The 22,709-nt window shown below is 38.3% G+C and overlaps 1 protein-coding gene across 1 annotated transcript in view; it reads right to left on the bottom strand.

The window, feature by feature from the left end:
• The window catches only part of CDYL (chromodomain Y like), a 106,550-nt gene that overhangs the window by 42,499 nt on the left and 41,342 nt on the right, over positions 1-22,709 (bottom strand). Inside the window, exon 2 of the mRNA XM_082306556.1 lies at positions 15,475-16,141. Coding sequence (XP_082162682.1) covers positions 15,475-16,141 — 667 coding nt within the window. The remainder of the gene's footprint in view (positions 1-15,474; positions 16,142-22,709) is intronic.

The following is a 22,709-nucleotide window of genomic DNA, read 5'->3' as shown; positions in this document are numbered from 1 at the left end:
ATGTAATTCCTCCTGAATCATGACCTTTAATCTCCACTCATTGCAAAGCCTAAGCAACCACTACAAAGACTTGTGGAAGGATATAATGTTAAAGAAAACGTTGTCACTACATACAGACAAAACGTAATTTAGAAGGAAGCCAGATACTAGGAAATAGAATCATAGAATCGTTCAGGTTGGAAAAGACCTTTGAGACCAAGTCCAACTGTTAACCTAGCCCTGCGCCCTCTCCTGACCCTGCCTACTTCACACGTCAAGTCTGAGACCAGTGTGCCACCTTTAATAGATACTACGTGATTTCCTTTTAATAGGAAAGTCATATATATCCAAGTGTGTTGATGTACAGAGGTTTGTTTACCACACAATAATACAATGCAGTACACCAAAAGTGAGTCATCCTCTCATTACAGCCTCATACGACACATCATTACAATATAAGGGACTCCCACAAACTGAAGTGATTTTAGAATTTTCTGCATGAAGAACATGAATGGTCTTAATATTTTCCAATAATTTAACAATTTACTGTTTTTTTTTTTTAAATAAGAGCATGCTGAAAGAATATTAACTCAAGGAATTTGTATGTTATGCACTATACCAGGAAGGTCCAAATTCAGCAGTCATTGCATTCACATCCAATTTTTAAGGTCCCTTTCCCCTCCTGCCAGTGTTTCCAGCTTCTTTTCAATGCCTCCCCTGCAACCCCACCCAAGATCAGCTGCTACTGCTGCTAGGCCTTCCCTCCCACAAGCGGGAAGGGGAAGGGGAAGGGGAAGGGAAGGGCTTCAGGACTTGGACCACACTTGCTGCTCAAATGGTTCTCCATCTTCTTTGGGAAAGAGCAGCAGACTCCAAAGATGGATGGATCCTCTGGGCCCATCTCCACCCATGACCTGCCTGTGGGGATCAATACTATGTGCTGGTTGTTAGAAGAAAAAAGAAATTGTATCTTTTGCCAAATTAACTGCATCTCAAGGAAACGTGTACCCAAAGTTCTCCTGATCAAGAATGATAAAAGTTTACAAAATCATAGCTGTATTAGTAAGAAATTTTAACATCCTCTTTCTCGCCTTATATTTATAAAGGTAAATCGAGTAGGTAAATGTAAAATGGTTTTAGTGTGAATACTCCATTTCTTACCAATGACTTATTCTCACTTTACTTTGTTGTGCCTGAACATGGGTAAGAGTAAAAAAGCAAAACTTAGGTTTTGTTTAAATGTGTAATTCTTATTTTTAGAAGAGTCTGAGCCATTATGATTTGGATGATTTTGCCTAACTCAAGTGCCCTTGAGAAGATTAGCCTGCACCACTACTTTTCCCCTCTCTGCTACACCCAGAATGCTGAAAAGACTTAACACATATGCAAATATCATTGGAGGTTGCCAAGGAAAGTTAAAACTTCATTTTTTCATATTTGTGAAGTTTTTCTTCTTTAGTTTTTCATATAGAACTGGATGCCCAGACAATTTCCAAGCATTGCCAGCCAGTCTGATTCAGTGTTCTCCCTCCGCTTTTGGGAATGCATAGCCGAGACAATGACTGAGAACCCTAAACTCTCATAGTTCCATATGAAGGAGCTGCCAAGCTTCAATCTTCCTCCTTGTCTGGCTCTTCCATAACTAACCCTATGGAAATCAAGCCAACTAGCAGCTCAACACTATTATAAAAAAAAAAAAACAAACAACAAACAAACTAGCAAACCTAGCAAACTAGCTGGTAAGAAAGAGCTAGTCAGACCTATCTGCACCTCTCTTTTTCCTAAAAAACACCCAAACTCTGAATGTGTATCTCACGAGATTCTAAGATTTTTCAAAATAATTTACCCCCTCACCCATTATAACTGAGAAATACTGAAATCAAGGTAGTCACTTTTTGGCTTTTCTCCCTGATGAGAATAAAAACTCCCTGTGCAAACTAGGGAGCTTACAATTCACTATGGTGATGAAAATTCAGAGGTGGAGGAGGGCGTTAGTTCCCCCATTAAGAGAAGAACAGAGTACACTCCCATTCTCAACCCTTCCTCTGATGGGCTTCACCTTAACTAACTCTAGATAAAAGTTTCTTTCCATGGATGTAGATATACTGTGAACAAAAATTCCATTGCATAGTTTTCTTCACAGTTCTTCAGCTTATTACACCAGATTTTAAAAATATATGATCTTATTTTAAACCACTCAATTAAATGCCTAAGTATAAAAAACTTCATCACCGAAACGGTACTGTATTTAATTTGTCAGTTTGATCAAAACAGTCATTCCACAGTATCTGACTGATGCAAATGAGACTAATTTGAGGTACAACAAACATTGGGCAGAGCACTCCTAGGATCTCACAGCAACAGAATCTAAATGTAAAGAAAACGAACACCAAATCAATTTACCTACCTAACTTCACCCCCTACAAAAAGTTTTTACTGCTTCTAAGTGAAGCCACAGTACAATTAGAGCAGAATTACAAGAATATCTGTGAAAACTGGACACATACCAAGGAACTTACTGACCTATAAACAAGGTCTGTAAAAGCACACAACAATCACATAACGATCACATAAATATCACTCTGTGCCCAACAGAAATCCTCTTTAACTGCTGAGGATTGCCAGGGGTGCTGGAATATCTCAGTTTTCATCCAAAGGTTCCAACAGCCTCCCCAAGGGCCTTCCCTAACCCTGACACAGTGCTGCCAAACTCACTCCTGTGCTGATCCCTCCTCCCCGGGCAGGGGGGAGCCGGTACAGTGCCTCAGCGATGGTGCTAGGATCACAGCAGGGCTCAGTCAGGGGACAGAGAAACCAGTGAGCACAAGTATATTAAAAAAATATATTAAAAAAAATCAACACGTAAAAGACTGAAACATTTGAAAATGTGATCATCAAGATTAACTAAGCTGTTGGAAGATCATATGCTGGCTAAATATTAAAATATTAGACAAAATTACAGCGAAAGTATAGAGATGTTAATGCCAGGTCAACTACAGACCCACTGAGTGGCTTTTATACAGGTTTATCCTGAAATAAATTTTATTTAGTATTACCCTCACCCTTTTTAACCTGAACATATGTAAGTATATGGCCTATTTGTATTACATTATCCTACTAGGTTTGCAATTTATAATACACAATAGTGCAATAATAATTTATTCATATTACACTTTAACTGAAAAGAATCTAGAGAGATGTGTTACTTTCACTGGGCCTAAATTTCACCTGCCACAATCTAAAACAAATATGATATAAATTAATTTGGTAACAGACTTCATAACAGGAATTTGAAAATAGAAAACAAAATAATTTTTAAAAAGCTGGGAATAAATCCAGCTCTATTATAAGAATTCGCTGTCTTTTCAAAAAGAAAGCTCACACAATTGCAATTATATCTTTTATTATTTTGTTGAACAAATTTGTGTATTATTGGTATGCATAAAACATTTAATTTAGCATGGAGTCCTTCTAAATATTTCATGCATCAATCACTAATCTACTAATATATCTTATTCAATTATAAGATGACATTTCAAACTGGACTACACCAACAAAAGAGTAACCCTTAACTATGACATGATTTAACAAGATGAATAATGAATTTTTGAAGATGACCACTGCGCCAGAGTAAAATTTAATACTAGAACAGAAGGGACTTAAGAGCAAAATACCTTAACATACCATTGTAACAAGCCCATTTTCTTCCTCAAAGTGTCGCAGCAAGCCAAAAAATAAAGGTCAGGGATACTGATTGTTTTGGCTTGTATTACTTTACTAGAAGACTGAGAGCTCAGCCTTTATTGTTAGCTAGCTACATCTGTATTTGGAAATGGAAATCAAAAGAAATCTGATTTCCAAAAATGCAGAGCATCAGCACTTCCCCATGAAGTCAATAAACACAATAGGTATTTAAACCGTTAATTGAAAAAAAAAAAATAAAAAATCATACCATTGATTTCTCATGTGTCTTAAAGACAGTTATGCTTGAACAATGTTACTCATTGCTTTCAAAGATCATTAAACATAATATGCTTGTTACTTTTTTGCTTTACTTTATGACATCTAAACAGTTGTTGAATCTAGCATTCCAGAAGGAGAAACACAACCTTTGAAACAAACATTTCCTCTGATTCTTAAGAGCAGAAACAGCAAGCAGAACTAAATCAAGTTCAGAAACGCCTCATTTCAGAGTTCTTATTCCAGAATAGGTCCTGGATCCTGACCCATAGTTTGGGCAGCCACTCCATTTACTATCATCACTATCTTATACTACATGATCATTTGAGAAAACCCATTCTCTCACTGTATAGGTATTAGAAAATACACGTTTCTTAATTAATTGTAAGATTTTATTTATTTATTTATTTTTACCTTTTTTTAAAATGGAAAACTTTCCACTTCCTAGAAGGACATGAGATAAGCAATATGTCTAAATTTCTTTTTTCTCCCTCTCGCATATTTGAAAAGGTTTTTTTTTTTTTTGCTGCTCCATTGTTTGTGCTCAGAAAGGTCATTTCTAAAAACATCCCTCCAACCTAACTGACTCTAAAGGATCCAATAAAGCTGATGGAACAAAAAGCACTGTCAACGTGCAAAGCAAAGTGTCCTGGTTTCGGCTGCAGTTTTGGATTTAGTATGAGAATAACGTTGATAACGCACTGATGTTTTAGTTGTTGCTAAGTAGTGCTTACACCAGTCAAGGACTTTTCAGCTTCCCATGCTCTACCGACTGAGAAGGCTGGAGATGCACAAGAAGCTGGGAGGGGGCACAGCCAGGGGGGCTGACCCCGCCTGGCCACAGGGCTATGCCATGCCATATGACGTCACGCTCAGCACAGAAAGCTGGGGGAAGAGGAAGGAAGGGGGGGACGCTTGGCGTGATGGCGCTTGTCTTCCCAAGTCACCGTTACACGTGATGGAGCCCTGCTTTCCTGGGGATGGCTGAACACCTGCCTGCCCATGGGAAGGAGTGAATGAATTCCTTGCGTTGCTTTGCTTGCGCGCGCGGCTTTTGCTTTACCTATTGAACTGTCTTTATCTCAACCCACGAGTTTTCTCACGTTTACTCTTCCGATTCTCTCCCCCGTCCCAGTGGGGGAGGGAGTGAGCGAGCAGCTGGGTGGTGCTTAGTTGCTGGCTGGGGTTAAACCACGACACAAAGAAACAAGAAAACAAAATGTCTCACTAGCTTTCAATAATGGTAATCAAAGATGTAACTTGTGTTTTGTATAAACTTTTAAGTATTTAAAACAGGTTTTCAAGCTAATTGCCTACACATGCACAGAAAGTAAAAATAGATGATTCTCTAAACTCAAGAACGCAGAATAATCTGTCATCCTTTGTATTCAGAAGTTAAAACAGAAAATCACAAAACACACAGTAAATTGTTTGAAATACCCATTATGACCATATGAAGTTTTCCTACTTCTACTAATATAAGAAAAAAACCCCTATATTTGAATTCCTTAGTGAAAGGGTGTTGCCCTTGCACTGCCGCAAATACATCTTCAGACAATCACCAACTTTAAGAGAAGCCCTAGCAGGATATTCTTTCCATATGCTGAAAATTATTTTTAAATTACCTATGTCAATAAAATGTTATGCCTGGTAAAATAAGAATTAGCTTTGCATTTACGCTTGGTTTCCACTCATTCCTGTATTTCTCAAAAGTGCCCACTGAATTTGAAATCTGTCCAGAAAACCAAGGGATGAGGGGAGAATACAATGTAACAATGTAAATCTGTTTACACTGGAGGGGTTTTTGATCTGACTATCCCAAAACAAAAAAGGATGAATGAAAAATCAGTATTTTTTACATAAAGCATCTAAATTTTGTGGTATGTTTTTTTTCAAAATGATTGTTTTACACAGTTCTCTAAGCATTTTTTAAAGGATGTCATATATGGATCTAGAGTAGGGAAAGGTGCTTCACAGTAAGGATCTCAGTAGGGAACCAGACCAGAGCCATCTTCTTACTGCTTTTCCAATGCCTGTCCTAATATCCTAACAGGACAACGATTAGAATCTCTGAACGTCTGCACAGTATAAAAGTAATTTCATAAATAATAGAGGAGTGAGTTATTCCATAAATAATAATGGCTAACAATGCAGAAAGAGGTACAAAAATCCCTGAATTACGATTTCCAGGTATGTCACAAAAAGCTTCCTTACTTCTAAAGCAAGAGAACCTACATTCTTGGTAAAACTATACCGTTCCTATAAATACAGTTTATTCCCATTATCCTTATAAATGCCTACAATTCTTTTAAATGGTCATTACCTCTTTATCTCTTGAACTCAAATATGTTTTAGCAAGCAGTTCTCAGGACTAAATGGAAGGTATATCAAAAGCTATTATCTTTCTGTTTTGAATTTGACACTCTTTGATTTCTTTAGATGTCCCCTTGTCTTATTCATTCAATTCGAGAATTGAAATTTCCAACTACATCAGTCATGATTTCATCGTGTCTATAATTTGTTTCTTCTCTAAAATAATCACGTGAAATCTTTTCAGCATTCCCTACAGATACATGATTTTTTAATTATTATTATTTTATACCCTCTTTGTTCCTATTGCACCAGCTTTCATCAATAGCTTGGCCTAGATTCTCGAACTGCGTATACACTGGAAGTCCACTCGGACACCTGTCACAGGGAGCTAGTCTGAGAAGGCAGCCAGCCAGTTTCTCCACTCCCTCTCATTCTAGCCCATCGTAAAAACCATACAGCAATCAAAGTTGAAATCTGAAGGACAGCAGTGCTAACGAATGGAAGACATTATGACAGCCAACACATATTATCTACAGATTCATTATACGCCAAACTTGATGGAAGAGTATTGACAAATGGGTGTGACAAACAGAAAAACCTTGAGAGGTTCTTTAGTTTGATATTAGGCCAAGTCTTCTTGGAGTTACCCTCAGCAGTGTTTAGGTATTCCTATCTGCATCCTGGGCTAAAAACTCTGTTTAGGAGCCAGCAAGGAAAACAATCAGTTCAAATTATCTTCCTGCTGTTCATCACTTTGCTTAGCCTCCTGCTTTAGATATGTCCCTCTGAAGTTTCTATTTTCTTATATCTTAAGGAATAAATAACTAAGTGTTTCTCTGCAAGTTTTGTACCTTTGCTGCTCACTGCAATTTTTTTTTTTAAAGATCACTAATAAATATAAATAAGCACAGATCCTATTATAGAATCTTATGACATCCCACTGTTAACCTTCTGACACAACTAAAATGAACCATTAAGCGTACTCTGTTTTCCATCTTCCCAGCCAGTTTCTTAGCAGCCTTTTGAAGCACAACTACTTACTTTAGTTGCTTCTTTCAAGGAGTATTTTCAAAGAAAATAAATGACGATCTGTACTATTTCATCCACTGTTTCACTGAGATGTTCAAAGAACTCTTAATACAATGGTGAGATGCTCTGTCTCCTCCTCTTCTTCCATGTTAAATCTTACAACTTCCTGGTTTTCAGATGTGTTCAAACATAGAATATTTTAGTTCAAAGCACTCGTGTTTATGATTTGCCTTTGTTTCTTAAAGGCATCTAAAATATAACAAACTTTAAAGCATTTTAAATTAAAAATACTTACTAAATAAAACCAAAAGATTTTATGCATTCTGAGATTGCAAAATTAAGAAAACACTTACTAGAACAGAATTAACTGTTTGATAATTTGTGGCCTAATGCATTTTAGTGCGTGCTCTTAAACACATTTACAGTGTAAATGGTATGTACAGCAGATAATTTAGATGTTTTTGTTGATTTGAGAAATTGCATACAGCATCACAAATGTACAACTTCTGTATTTACTTTCTTTTAAATACAAGAATAGTACTTTGCTGTATTATTATCAATAACTCATAGCAGCAGTTTTAGATCATGATATGCCAGTTTGAGTGCTGCAACTTTTCTGGCTTGGTCGGAAGTACAGCTATCCCAGGGCAATATAGAATCTGGCTATTTCATTAGATCTCATTATAAAAAAAAAGATATTTTTGTGATCACCTGTAACGTGCAAAGCTGTTCCCAGCTGTTATCCAAGCAGCTAGCTTTAAAAAAAATTTTTTTTAAATCTCAGTTTTGCATCTCCTTGAATCTAACAATTTTCTCTCTTTCACAAGCATTGATGGAAAAAACCTGTAACAGTTTATTTACTAATTCTTTCTATGATATTTTATCCCACCTGTAACAGCCTCCCTATGAGGATGTTTTCTTGACTGAAGATTTAACTATACTCTCATCATCTCCCTTTTTTATTTTAAGTAGATAATGTGATCTAGGCAAATCTTCCCTGAACCACATTATGATTGTTTTGGTCCATTTTTTATAGATTTTATATCAACCTATTAAGATTAATCTTTCAAGAGAACACAGATTCATAATGCAGTTTCCTTAGCAAACATGCATTGCATCCACTTCACAGCCTTAACAGAGATGGGAGATGTAACTTTTTTAGAAATTGAAACAGCAAGAGACAAAAAAAGTTGCTGGTTACTCTGCCAGGCACAACTGCAAAAGGCACTGCATGACGATTTCTGATTGTGCTTCACATTTCTGCTATATTATCAAAAGCTGTTCTGAAGTTCTACAATTTTGACAATGGTGGAAGAAAAAAAAAATCTAGCTCAACACTTTTGTTCTATCATTCAGTCTGATCTTCACCACATTTTCTCTGCACAGATGCATGCAAAGTAGGTTGAAAGCAAGCCTTGTAAACAGAGCCTTTGCTTTGTTGTGCTTCATCTTTCCTAAGTTTTGACACAGCAGGTATGACAAATGTGTCCTCAGAAATTACTTTTGTCTCATATTGGTACAAGTACTGTAGGAGGATGTAATGGCTGCGTAGTCAAGAAAGATTTAGACTCCAGATCCTCGGTCCATGTAAACTGATGCAACGTCAGAAGAACTGCACAGCTAAGAGCTTTATGTTTACCAGTGAGCCTGCAGGTGTAATACAAATTTCAGTGAAAATAACAGGAGTTTTTCTGTCAACTTAAGTTGAAGATTTTATATCCAAATTTTTTTTTTAAATACATTATATCCAGAGTTCCCATTAAAGGTTTTTTGTGGACAGAATTAACACACGGAGAAAGCGTGTCTCTGTCTCCCTCCCCAGGGACACATCCTCTCCCTCATTGTCACTTCCAGAAGGCTGATAAAAATAAACCTGTCCTTAAAGGAGCAGTTGGTTAGGCCATATTACAGCCTGGGGTTGGGGAAGTGGGGGAAAGGAATGGGACCACTCTTTTCAAAGCAGCTACCTTCTACACCAGCTTAGCTGTATCAAAAGTCTACACCAATGTAGCATCCAACTGAGACATCCCAGTTCTAAGTGGAGGAGGATGGCAGAAGGCAGAAGAAGCAAGAAACTGGTCACTTATGCCTTACGTCCTCAGGAAAACAGCCTTTAAACTCAAACAAACCCCGCACTTAAATCCTGATATATTATTATGATAATCTATTGACATATACCAATATGGCCTTGGAGATGAGAGATTTTCACAAGAAGCTCTCAATCCTGGAGCACCACATAAAGTAACAATAATCTGTACCAGAAATTGCACAAGCAACAGGAGACAAAAACCAGAACAGTATGGGATAACAGATCAATTTTCCGCATAATACAGACCACCCAGTTTACCATATTACTTAACACTTTTGCATTTACATTAAGTCAGAAAATATAGATAAACAAGAAATTGGCAACAATTCAGAATATTATTTTAGTTAAGAGTAAAGAAGTTGAAGAACTTGAAAATGACTTAACAGTAATACAGATGGAAAATGTTGCAATACGGTATGTAAGGGAAGTAATAATGTGAACTCTTAAAGAATAGAATCTAAATGAAATGCAACTTCTGAAGAAAAAAACCCCTAAAGGTGTCTTTAAGGTTGATTAAATGAAAACTGTTTTACCCTTTACTCTTAGTGATTTGCTAAATGCATACACCATAGAAAAGACACAAAACTACACACTGCTGCATTTCACAAGGAAGTTTAACCAGTAATTTCAGAAGTTAGGCAGGCTTTACAAGAGACTTTAACCCATTTCATAGGCTTTTGTTTGCACTAATAAAATACTTGGTTGCTTTCCAGATCACTCAGCAGAGATCAAGCCACCATCCAAGTGCAATGTACAAACACACTGATAAAGGAAGTTCCTGTCTTAGGGCTTTTTTTGGCATCACATTTTACTACTTAACGAAAACAACAACAAACAAAAGGAGGGCTCAAAGCTGCTTCTGTCCTTCCAGGACGCCAAAAAGAAATCTGACAAACTGTAACACATCACCCCAACTTTCCTTTAGTTGTACTGTCCGCTCTAATTCACACAGCATTGAGCTGCTGCAACTCTCCTCTTGCTTTTTGCAAGGGTTATATGCACAGCTTGTGCTCTGCCTGGGCAATTAACGTGGTGCACACCCAACACACCTTTGTCAAGTGCTGTGCTCTTCCCAAGGGGCTCTGGAGGGTGGCCTAACGAGCTGCGCGGGTGACTGGACTGTTCCTCACGTAATGCGCAACACCCGGGCACATACAGGGAGAGGGAAGAAAGTAACTGGGCGAATTTGGGAGGGAACTGGGCGAGCTCCCTTCACCCTAAGGAACGGGGAGCAGCTGAACTCCTTCCAGCTCAGCTTGGCATTGTATTGAGAATGTATGTTTCTCCCCAGTGCCAGTTGCCTCCGTAAGCACTTCTATGCTTGCTCGTTTCGTGTTGAGACTAAAGCTATCAGAGACTTAAGCAAACAACGGACGCTATTTTCCTTGGGCGTTGGAGTGGATTTTTGGTTTTCTGATTCTGTGGATTTTAATCCCATAAACTGCTTTGGGTAAGGGAGAGAACAGGTAACAAACAGAACTTAAGCTCAATCATTTTTTTCCTGATGCCTGGCTTTTCTTTTGGTGCTAATACCATTATTTTGAGATAAAACCAGCACCATTCTCCAACTGAAAAATCAGCAGACATCCTTGTTCCTTGTAGGGTGATGCACTGCAATCATCTTTGTCTTGTCAGACAGCCTACTGCTCCTGCAAGTTATTCATCTGAAATAATAGGTGCAAGGAGGGAGATGCTACCGCCACCGCGTGCACTGGCGGTGCTTGTCTGTCTAACAAGTGATGTAATTCACTGCATTTCTTGTATTTCTCCTCTTCCCGTATGCCAGCCACCAGCCTGCCTTATTCTCATTATAACAACATATGCAGCTAGATGTGCTGTTCTTGCCCATTTTATACTTTGAGCATGCCTTTCTGCCCAAAACCTCCCTTCTTGTGGCATTTATTCTCAATTACATCCACATGTTGGACATCGTTAGCTAAATAAAAACTGTAGAAACTATAGGGTGACCCAGAAAAAAAAAATACAGCAAGGCAACTAGAATTTGCCAAGCAATGGTATTCACCTGGTTTATGGTTAAGTTTTGCAGAAGGTGAACCATCAATCCCGTCTTTTAGTCCTTTCTAAAATTGCAAGACAACTCTCTAGCCTTGTGTGACTGACAGATTAGATTCCCTTTACAGTTCTACTTCTTGTGTACTCTATTAAAAAGAACTTCCCTGAATATTATGAGTGTACTATGCCTAAAACATTTGCAATAAAATTTCAAAGCTATTTTTTTATTCAATTTTGATGAAGGAAGCTTTCAAAAACTTTAAAGGTATCAGAACCTATTGTTAGACATAAGGCCACTTTTTGTCTTGCCTCATTTTGAGTAATATCCATTGCTTGTAGGTGCCATTAACACCTTTTCCACAACATTTCTGTTCTTTGGTTGTGTTTTTCTGTTTCATTCATCTATTTAAGGATCGCTTCTATTAACTTTTAGTAACAGCTGATGATCACCACATATTTCAAAAAACCAGAACCACCGCAACGTTCGTTCAGTGACCGATTTCCCCTTCTTCCATATATCACCCTTCTTAGACTTGTATGTAGTATATTACTCCATTGAGTGTGTTCTCAAGGCCAAGCCTTTAAAATATGAACATTCAATACAATGATTTTCTTTGTTAAAAAATATACTTTGGACAGCAGCTACATTTTAGTGTGCTGAAACCACCAACTCACAGAGCAACATTACTGTTATTTTATTCCCCTGGTACCCCTGCATATTTGTATAAATATTTGCTGGTTGCCTTTTCTGAGACTGTAGGAACTCTGGAGCAAGAACTGCATCATGGCAGTTTGTGTCATGAAAAGCACAACTAAGTGCTACAATAATACTAATATTTCCTAGCAATTGCAGTCATGGGATTTTCCTATGCATACAAGGTTTTTTTTCCTGATGTGTACTCTTATTATAAAAATGAAATTTAGAAAAAAAAATCAAGACTGGGGAAAACAAACAAAGAACAGACTAAACGCTGAAGAGTTTCATTATCCTCAACTAGGACTAAAAAACCAACACGAGTCACACAATTCAAAAGCAGTCATAGCAATAGTCTCAAAATTAGGAACACTGTTTTCATATCAAAATTGTAAATGATTTTTCCAATATTACTTAAAAAAAATCAAATTCTAAATCAGCTTTAATGAAAAAAGTTGTCAAAAAAGTTTTTGAAATGTAATATGTATTTTTCTGGAATCTTTCAAAATTATACTTTCCAATTAGTGGTTTCTGTTTTGACTAACTGGGTTTTTCCAACAAAAATGTTTTGATAAAAAATTCCTAAACCAGCTCAAGTAAAAAGTTATTTTTCAAAACATGCTTTTGTCTTCCTGACAGCATCCTCCATGTGGAAGTAGGAACTCTTAAAATTAACAGAAGGTGTATGTGGAGGAGGTGGGAAGTTTGGAAAGAATGCTCCAAATGCCAGATCTATCATCTGTATTATTAATATGTCAGATCTGGTGCATATGAAGAGCCAGCAATGAGGGTACGAATTTGATGGCGTTTCTGTACAATGATAGCTCTCATGATGTATGATTCCCGAGGTGGTGTTGAAAATGTGATGAGGTGTCCATTTAAGACAGAAGGAATGTCCTGAGTAAGGAGCGAAACAGGATCCAGGACCATGACAACACCATGCAGGGGAGGGAGGGAAGCAAGCATCAATTTACAACATTTTAATGAATAGCAGTGTGAAGTTAAAAATAAAAACAGCAAGGAGAAGAGCACAGCTTTAATGAAGAGACGGAGAATGTGTCAGCTCAGGAAGCTCCAAGGCCAGGCTAGCTCTAGGAGACAGGGCTGCCTCTCTTGGCTTCTCTCTAAATAAAGGTCCACTCTGGCCATGCAGAACAGATGAGCTGGAGCCTGGGCTTCTGTGAGAAAGATATCCGTCCAAGAAATCTTAAGCAGCTAGGAAAACAGACTGATATCAGATATAGACGCAAAGTATTTTTCTTTTGCAGCTTTGTTTCCAAGTTTTATAATCCAAGAACTACTGTGTGATTTGGATGTTACCCCCAAAAATGTTATAGATGAGTGTAACTGCCTGCAAAGCCATAATAAATTTGGATATTTAGCATCCGTTTCCCAGCAGACTCCACAGCTCAGCTTGGGGATTGGCAGTGGTGTATCAGGACAAAGAAGGAAAGCCTCAGTTAATGTACTTGAACTAGTATCTCTCCAGCAGCAGATAGAAGGTGGAAATATATTGTGTAGTTTTGGGCAACCACATATTGTGACTATCTCCTTGGCTCTCCTTTTTTTTGATCTACACCTTAAGATCTCGTGAAAACCTAAGGGTGAGAAGAAGTCTCATATTGCCATCACCCCTAGGGTCAGACGATAGCTTTCAATGTTAGTTGCCCAGACAAATGCCTAAGAAGAGCTGAAGGAGGTGGTGGCAGTTGAGGGAACTGTAACACCTCGGTGAAAGAGATAAATGCACCTCAGCTAATATTTTATGTGTCACTACCATTCCTGGGCAGGTCTTTCCACTTCCACTTGATGCCCTGTAACTGGGCCCTGGATGCACCACTATTACCAGAGTGCAAGGTTGGTGGGAATGATTTAATCATTTGTGGCTGCTGATCTACCCAAGGAAGGCCTTTGTGTCCTAATTTTTTTCTGAATGCCATGAGGCAAAAAACAGGACGCTGAAGGCAGCGCTTATCAATCACTTCACTAGGAACATAACATACTCCAAAACGCATATTAATTATCACAAAACCATCACACATGCAAACACACTCCTCTACCTCACCTACTCAGAAAACTCACATACTGGCATCTCTTGCATTTTCCCCTCCAGCTTTGTTTACATCCTCTGAGATTTGCATTCCTTCTTTAGCCCATGCAAAGGAAGAGATATTCCTGGCATCTGTGTGTGCATTACCATGGTTACCTAGTTCATCTGCAGCAAAATGGGTTGGTCCATGACCTGACACCGCAGCTCCAGGAGTGTGTTCCTCCCTTGTCCACCGCTTTGCAACCTCTCTCACCACAGCTGTTTTTTCAGATAATCTGAATGCAAGCAGCAGTGGGGAATCCAACAAACTCTCCCGAAGTCTTCAACATGTTTTTTTTTTTGCCTATATAGCTTGTCTCTAAGTGTGTTTTTTGGCAGGCCCAGTCCTTGGTTTTCAAGCAATTTTTCCAGCAGGCCATCATCAATAGCATACCTTCAGATTTTACCAGCTGCGTTTTATTTGAGGATGCAGTATTACACTTGAAAATTTAGCCTCAAAGGCATGCTTATGAGAACACTTGGGACTACACAACAACCTGGGTCTGTCAGGGAAGAACAAAAGTTTAGGGCGCAAGAATAAGGACCGTGAAGTCTTAAATGAGGGTCTCAGCTGGGGGGGGTGGGAACAGCTAGCTTCCTCTCACGAAAGCAGTTTGGGTTTCACTGGTGTCACAAATTTTACAGTACAAGTTGAAGAAACTGTCATCTACTGAGATATTAGCAAACCAGGCATCAAACCTAAAAAAGCTCTCAATATCAAATGAGGTATAAACAACAAAATATTGATAAAATATAATGAAGACAGAATTCAATCCAGGCAGAAGGCATATGTATCTCCACAACTGGCTCAAATTTTCACTGAAACAAAACTTATCACCTTTGGTTTTTAAGCAAGTCATTCTCACAGGTTTTCTTCCAGGCAATATTAATAACAAAACAGATATGTATACTGTTACGAAGAATCCCTGTTCACATCATTCTTCTATTCCCATAATTTATGTTTCTAATATTCATAACAAATTTGACCTATTTAAAGAAACTTAAATCAATGATGTAATCTCTGAAAGTGGTACACGGAATATGTGTACCACACAATGTCAAAGCAAACACAGATGTATCTTATGGTGATTCTGAAAACACAAATACCATTGAATGTCTGTGAGGAAAGCAAAAGCTGGCAAAATTCAAAATGGCTTTGTAATCATATAGTTATGTAAAATAAAGTTGAGTTCTCCAGACTTGATTTAACATGGCTGAAACAGAGTGGGTAATTTGTTGGCATCTGAACAGCAAAAAAGATCAGTCAAATGAAAAATGTACACAAAAATGACCGACTCGTACACGTACCTTTTCCATTTATTGTTAATGCTGATGCAATTGTGGCTGGTACTGGCACTGGCAATTGTGGCACTAATGGATGTATCCTTGGTCGGCTCCCCATCCTAGCACGCTCCGCACCAGGTCCTAATAAAGCTCCCACTGGTTTTTCTGCTGCTACTTCTGGTGCTACAGAGTCTTCTTGATCCTGCTCTATATGGTCCATTTTATCTGGGCTTTCGTTCTGGAAGCCATCAACTGTTGTCCGGCTCTTAATTGGGCTTTTGGGCACTAGGATTTTAATACCTGATTTTGCAAGGTCCATATTTTTCCTTCCAGAGAGAGATGGCGAATTGTTTTTCCGGAACTTCTGAGTGGCAGAAAAGAGTTGATTATTTTTTGACTCATGGTCTTTACCCATAACTAAAGATTTAGTGGATGTCTTTGAAAAAGAACTATTGGTAGATCTAGAAATTTGTTTTCTGGCATTATTTGGAGAGGTCCTGTTTGTCCTGGTTAACGTGCTTTCTTTCTGCTTTTCATTGTGGCGTCTGTTAAATTCATGTATATATTCCTCACAATTAACAAGGTGCTGTTCTGGCTCCCAAGTATCATCTTCACTGTCGTATCCTTTCCATCGCACCAAATACTCTGTTTTTCCCTTCTTGTTTTTCCTCTTGTCAACAATTCTCTCTACCTGTTAAAAAGGAAAATTAAACATTAGACACAGACAGATATACAGCTCAAGTGAGCAACCTCCATGCAAATAACTTGTGAAGCGCAGATAGATTTAAAAATACTCTTGTTGTGTAATTCTGTATTGTAGCTATGTAGCTTACAGTCTTTCACTGCTGACTGGAAACTCCTCTCTTTAAACTTCAGATTGTTACTTTAATCTCATAAAAGATGTTTTAAAATACCAAAGTTGTTCTTCATAACGTATTTTGCATGCACAAGAATCCGAATATGACTTATTACAGTTGACAATCAGCACTGGATCCAGCGAAGTTTTGACACCAACTTCAACGTGGATAGGATTTCCCTCTCTGAATATAGAGGTCATGTTTAAATATGCTGTATAAACACAGTGTGTTTACCTTACAAAACTTATCAATTTGATATTTATTGATATTATGCTTGCTTAGCATAAGGCATATGTGAGAATCTCTTACTTACAGTGAGCTATCCTTTAGTTACCAGGGACAATATCGTACAGCTCAGAAATTGGGGCAAATACAGAAGATTTTTTTTTAGAGGCTGTTCTTCTTGTGAAAACAGAGGACTTGTTTTGTCCAGAGTCTTTGATACACATAGTTGAACAAATTACCATGCCTCACTTATCTGCAAATAGAGATGATATTTATGTCACAAGTATTAACATGCACATGCTACAACTGCACGTGGGACCCACAGGCTAGAGGAATTCAGGCACCGGGGTAGAGCAGACAGGGCAGACAGCAGCAGCTGCAGGGACAGAGGCTCGTGCCTCGTACCAAAACTCATGCCACTCATGCTAGTCCCGCAGAAAGGGAACTCTTTTACAGAAAAAGAGACGTAACTGCAAGGCTAGTCTCGGGATTTCCCCTTTTTATTTCATTTTTCCTACCCAGGCTGCTCCTTCTGGTAAATCCTCCAGCCCACTTCATTTCAATTATGGGACCAATTCAGTTTTCTCCCGCATCTTTATCTTCCTTTTCGTTCTTTTTATGAAAAAAAAGGTGGGGGGGGGGGGGCGGGGAGGGGGGGGAGATGGGAATGGGATGGGACTACCACTTATTTACTAGCCCTAGTGCTTAGCCCCTCATGAATGAGGACCACACATGTAAGCTAAGATCACACATACCTAGGAGAATCTCTGAAGACCAGTAACATTTACTGGAGTGGCATTTAACCGAATGGAACATCAACAGAACAGTTTGGAAGGACGGAAGGAAAATACAGGTATGTCTGTCATTACCAAATCACGTGACTGTTGACAACAGATTCTCTTAAGTGTGCACCTCAGGTTTATACGTGGCACATTATCATAATGTACTGCCTGGTTTTCAACAGTGAGGTTAAATGATTACTATTCTTATAATCTCAGCAGCAACTACCCATCCTAGAACTTATATGCGACACCCTGCAGGTGTTGTACTGTGCTGTCCTGTCATTAGGATGTTGCATAGCTCTGTTTGCATAGGTCTTAAAAAAAAAAACAGAACAAAACAAAAACCCCAAAACAACAACACACAAATCAAAACCAAACACAAACTGTCAGACTAACTCCACCTCTACCTTGTTACTCAGTTGTACAATTCAATACATTTTATAGAGAGTAATGCAATATAAATTGTCCAAATATTATTTAAAAGGTTATAATACGTTAAAACTGTTTTTGTTCTGGTTATTTCACTTTTTAGTAAAGTTATTGGACTTAAAAAAACATACAGCTAGAAAAATGAAACTACTATTTTTCCACGAGACTATATTTAAGAATATCTTAACAAAAATGCTACCCCAAATAAGAAAGTCATTATGGAGAAATATGCCTTCAAAAATTTTTTAGTAGAGACTGAGTAAAAAGACCTTCAGGTATTAAGCCAGACATGTTAAATTAAAAAATAAAAACAAACTCATGAATCAAACTCAATATATTGACAAAAAAAGCAGTTACTGCAATAGTCTTGCTTATCCTCTCTCCCTCTCTCAACCTTCTAAAACAGATTATGAAAATACGATTCTCAGAGAAAGATCCCTACTACTAGGAAGGTATTTCTATTTTCTAGCAGGAAATCTTTGTAACAAACAGCATCGATTACTGGGCACAAAATTCTACTGACGTCTTTAAATACTGAAAGGCACCCATTAAGGACATGCCCTTTTCAAGTAGGAAGCCATCCCTCTCATCCAAAAAACCAGATACCTTGCAGAGATAACAGATGAACTCTAGAACAGGAGACGCAAAAATCCATTCCTAACTTGATGATTTATAGAGCAAACAGAAATGCATAAAGAAAACTGTTATATTTAGCTGTATTGTCCAAGCCTGCAACAAAACCTACTTTGATGCTGCTCTTTTTGATTAAAAGGAAATTATTTCTATTTTATTTACTACACAAAAATTATAGCAATTAACCTGTGATACACAATTTATCATATGGCTTCAGAGCTTTAGTGAGGGACTTTTTCGATTGCCTCAGCTTGTTTAGTCTAACTCCCCTAGGACCACTTGAAAAACTGCTCAGGAATATTCTGCCTCAATGCTTTTGCTGGTGATAACAGCTACGTAAGCATTCCTCATACAGATTTGGGAAGAGGAAACTGGAATGCTTCCACAACGCACACAGGGTTTGAGTATAGAACAGGAATAGGAATACCCATCCTGAACTAGTGGCTTACTTAAACTCTTTCATGGCAAAAACAGAGACTACAAACTTGTACTTCTCCTCTTTTCCTACTGAAAAAGAAAGCTTGTCCAAGTCATCCATTTCTACTTTGGTATACAGTGGTGACATAACATGAAATACAATGCAAGACACCTCAAAGTCTTATGTTAGAAGATACTAATGATTTCCATCCAAATATTAAAGTGGGAAAAAAAAAAAAATATAACTGGGTGGGGAAAAAGCCTACGTTCCTACTTCCTGACACTTCAGTTATGGTGCGGTTTGATGATGCAGGTAACCTGTCGGAACAGCTAGGGAACGGCCAGACAGGCAGTGCCGCTTCGACCCCCGCTATTGTGGCCCTGGAGCTGAGCGGCTGCTCTTCTGATCTTATGCCGAGTGAGTTCAGAGAGTTACAGACTGGCAGAGAGCCTCTAGGCACCAGGGGAAGAGCAAGACCACATTCTTTGCCATAATCACGCCAGAAATGCTGGCGACAACTTGTTCGTGCCAGCTACCATTTCTACAGTGTCCAATGCCTTCTGCCATAGGGTAATATTTAATTTTAGTAATTAAAAAGTTTGGTGCTGCCAGGATTTGCCGCTAATGGTTAGTTTTCAGGCGTTATAGAAGAGTCAAAACAAAACGGAGACATATAAAAAGGAAAGATAAAACAAATGTGAGGGAAAGTTATCAGGCAAACTATCTGGGTGGCAAAAGATAACAATCTCCCAGTTTATTTTAGCATGCTATCACTTTCCCCACATGGGGTACTGATCAATGACACTCAAAAACTCAGCCAGCAGAAAAACTGACAGAAAAACAAAACACTGCTCAGAGGTATAATCCAACAGTGGAGTGCCCAAATTATAATCCCACCCACCATAATTATACCTGAGATTTCCTGTCTGTAAAAGGGTAAATTGCCCTTCCTTCCATGAATGTGGTGAGAATTGGTTCCCGTTTGCTTTCTCTTCCTGAGGAAGCAGATACTTTTGATTTTAATTGCTTTTATTAGCAAAATATACCACACTTAGACTGTTTAAAAAAACGGACAAGAACAAGGTAAGGTTGCAGGCCAAACTGCTGTTTGGCTACAGCTGCGCCAGGTGACAACGGCGATGCTGCAACCGCCCCTCCCTGTCCTGACCTCAGAGACAACAGCTCCTTCCCATCTGTCAGCACAACTTCTTGTGTAATTATTCCCTAATGTAGTTCTGTCAAAGTGACCTGGTTTAGATATTAAGAATACCTGAGCTAATGTAGGCATCCTGAAATAACTGGTTTGGAGAGCAGCCACAAATGCAGTATTTTCTGACACATCTAAGAGGACTGCAACTTTCAGCAGAGGACAACAAATACCTATGGGCAGGACAGGTACAGTAACCTCTTCATTCTGCTGCGGTCAGAAAAAGGACATGCAATCTTAACCCGCAATGAAAGATCTTTAGTTCAGGTCAATAAAAGTAAGCATGAAATTCAAAAGGATGTCCAAAGCACTGTAATTTGTACACATTTGTAAACTCTATATAAGGCATACTCTGTATGTGTGTATATATGTTATATATATATATACATACACACATGTAAAGATCATACTTTAACAGAAGATTTGAAGAGATTAAACTAAAGGTACAGTTGTTGGGGGGGCAACAAAAAATAGAATGAGCAAAATAAACATGTAAGTAGGCATGTAAATATTCAGTGAGCGCTGCCTTGTTTATCATAAATCCATTTTCCATTCCCATCATGTTCCTCTCTGTCCTCACATTCATTTCAGGCTAAATTAATTTAAAGTTAACAGAATAGAATCTATTTGACTTCATACTCTATCTGTTGTCTGTAAAATATAGGAGAAGGCCTTGTTCTGTTAGCTGAAGGCTATGTTTACATTAGTATTTGGTTCAGAGCAATAGTGCAATTTAGAAGCCAATCCTTCTTCCCTCCGCACTATTCCCGCTTACTGTGCAATGGTTTTGTTCACAGACCAGTTTTGGTATACATGATGTGGATTCTTTATAGAGAAATATAAACTGGACATGGAAATGTACCACTGCAATGGTGTTGTCAGTCATGCTTCAACCCCTAAGGGGGCACACAGGTCCAAGCAAATAACAGCTCTGAACAGTTTCAACACACGTTGTGGCATTGATATTTGATCCTGAGAGGCTCCACTAAATCTAGTCCAAAATAAAAGTGCTGCAAAGCAGAATATGTAGAGGTGGGGGCCACAGCACCAACTGCTTCACTCTACTGATTTTCTCCAACTGAGCCAAATTACTACCATAGACATTCCCCAATTCAGAGACTGGAGCTAGAATAAATGCAAGTCTTGCACACATGTATGTGCTACATGTGAACTGTCACCCTTGGTTAAATTGGAAACTGTTCCGTGTACAAATGGGACCTAAATGATCATCCATAAGCAATCAGCAATGTTTATGAATAACTGTATCCTCTATTTATTACAATCTTGCAGAAGTCAATGATAGACAGTATTCAGATATTTCTTATTGTAAATAAAATAAATTAAATCTACATTAAAAAAATGTAACTAATATACAGCAGTATACAACACATGAAAACTGTTAAGTGCCAAGTTTTGCTTAAAGTAAAAGGAGAAAGTAGTGTTGTGAAGACAGTTATTCAAAAACAAATACAAGGAGGTTGTCAAAATACACCTGAAGCTCTGCAAAATGTGCACTACAATCTTCAATGTAAGCATTTTATTAGCAAATACATAATTTCCAATAGTATGACTTAACACCACTTTAGAGCATTGCTCACTGCAGTTAGCAGCAGCAGGTAAATTTTAAAAACAGCTTAACACACATATGTTCAGAATAGCAAAACCATAGTATTCTAAGGTTTAAATTCAAATAACATCATTAAAAAAATTACACTAGGATACCGTATAAATCCTAGAGTTCATCATCACTGCAGGTCCGTGTTACTCCATTCGCCGTAGCCTGAGAGCGAACGTAAGCCTGCTGCCACATGCTCCTGGAGCTGACTGATTTGATTAGCAGGACAGAGTGATTGGATTAACAGTCGATAAACTGTTGTAAACTGAGACGCTGCATCCTTATGGCGTGACTGGCCAGAGTGTCTATACGGTACAGGACTCTCTGCCGACGGTGACGACCGTAATACATATATATTGTTCTGGAAACCAGAGCTGTACAAAATAAGTATGGATCAGATGTGGGTGGATTATTGCCTTTCTGTCAAATTAGCTACAGCAGATGATACAGCTTGTGTGCTACTTTTGTGACAGCTCTGGGATGAGGGATGATACCTGATCTGGCCCAAGGCCTGCCAATACAGAGTTCACCCACTCGACTGTCTTCTGGCAATTGGGACCAGCAGGATGAGTTCATACAGGATCATCGCTTTACAACCCGCAGCCACTCCCAGCCTCCTTTTGAGGAAGCAGTGTGTGCAGTGAAGTTGGAACACATTCGTGTCTACGAACAGGAGTCACATAAAGGGCTAATAGACTTCCAGTGGTCCTTCATGCTAGCAGTGCAATAAAGAGAACTGCATATCTCAACCCTCCTTTCAAAAATTAAATAACCATGCTAAAACAAATATTAAGATTTCTCTCTCCCCCAAGCTTTATTTCAGTCAAAGACTGTCCATTCTTTTAGGATTCCTGGACACAAGTCATGCAAGATCTAACTTTGTGGCTATCTGCAACATTCAATTAATATACTGGCCTGTAAGTCATAATTAAAGTTTTAATTCACCCTCTGTATAAATTTCTAATCAAGTTGCCTATAAAAATACAATTGTCTTAGTCAAGCTTGTAATTTATGATTTATATCCTTCCATAGTCTTAACAAAGACAATAGACAAAATAATTTAATTACCACATTCTCATCAACACCAATGGTT

This window comes from Platalea leucorodia (assembly GCF_965183815.1).
Source record: "Platalea leucorodia genome assembly, chromosome: 1".
NCBI classification, from domain to species: Eukaryota; Metazoa; Chordata; class Aves; order Pelecaniformes; family Threskiornithidae; genus Platalea; species Platalea leucorodia.
Note: the sequence above shows the minus strand (reverse complement) of the source record. Positions and strands in the feature narration are given on the sequence as shown.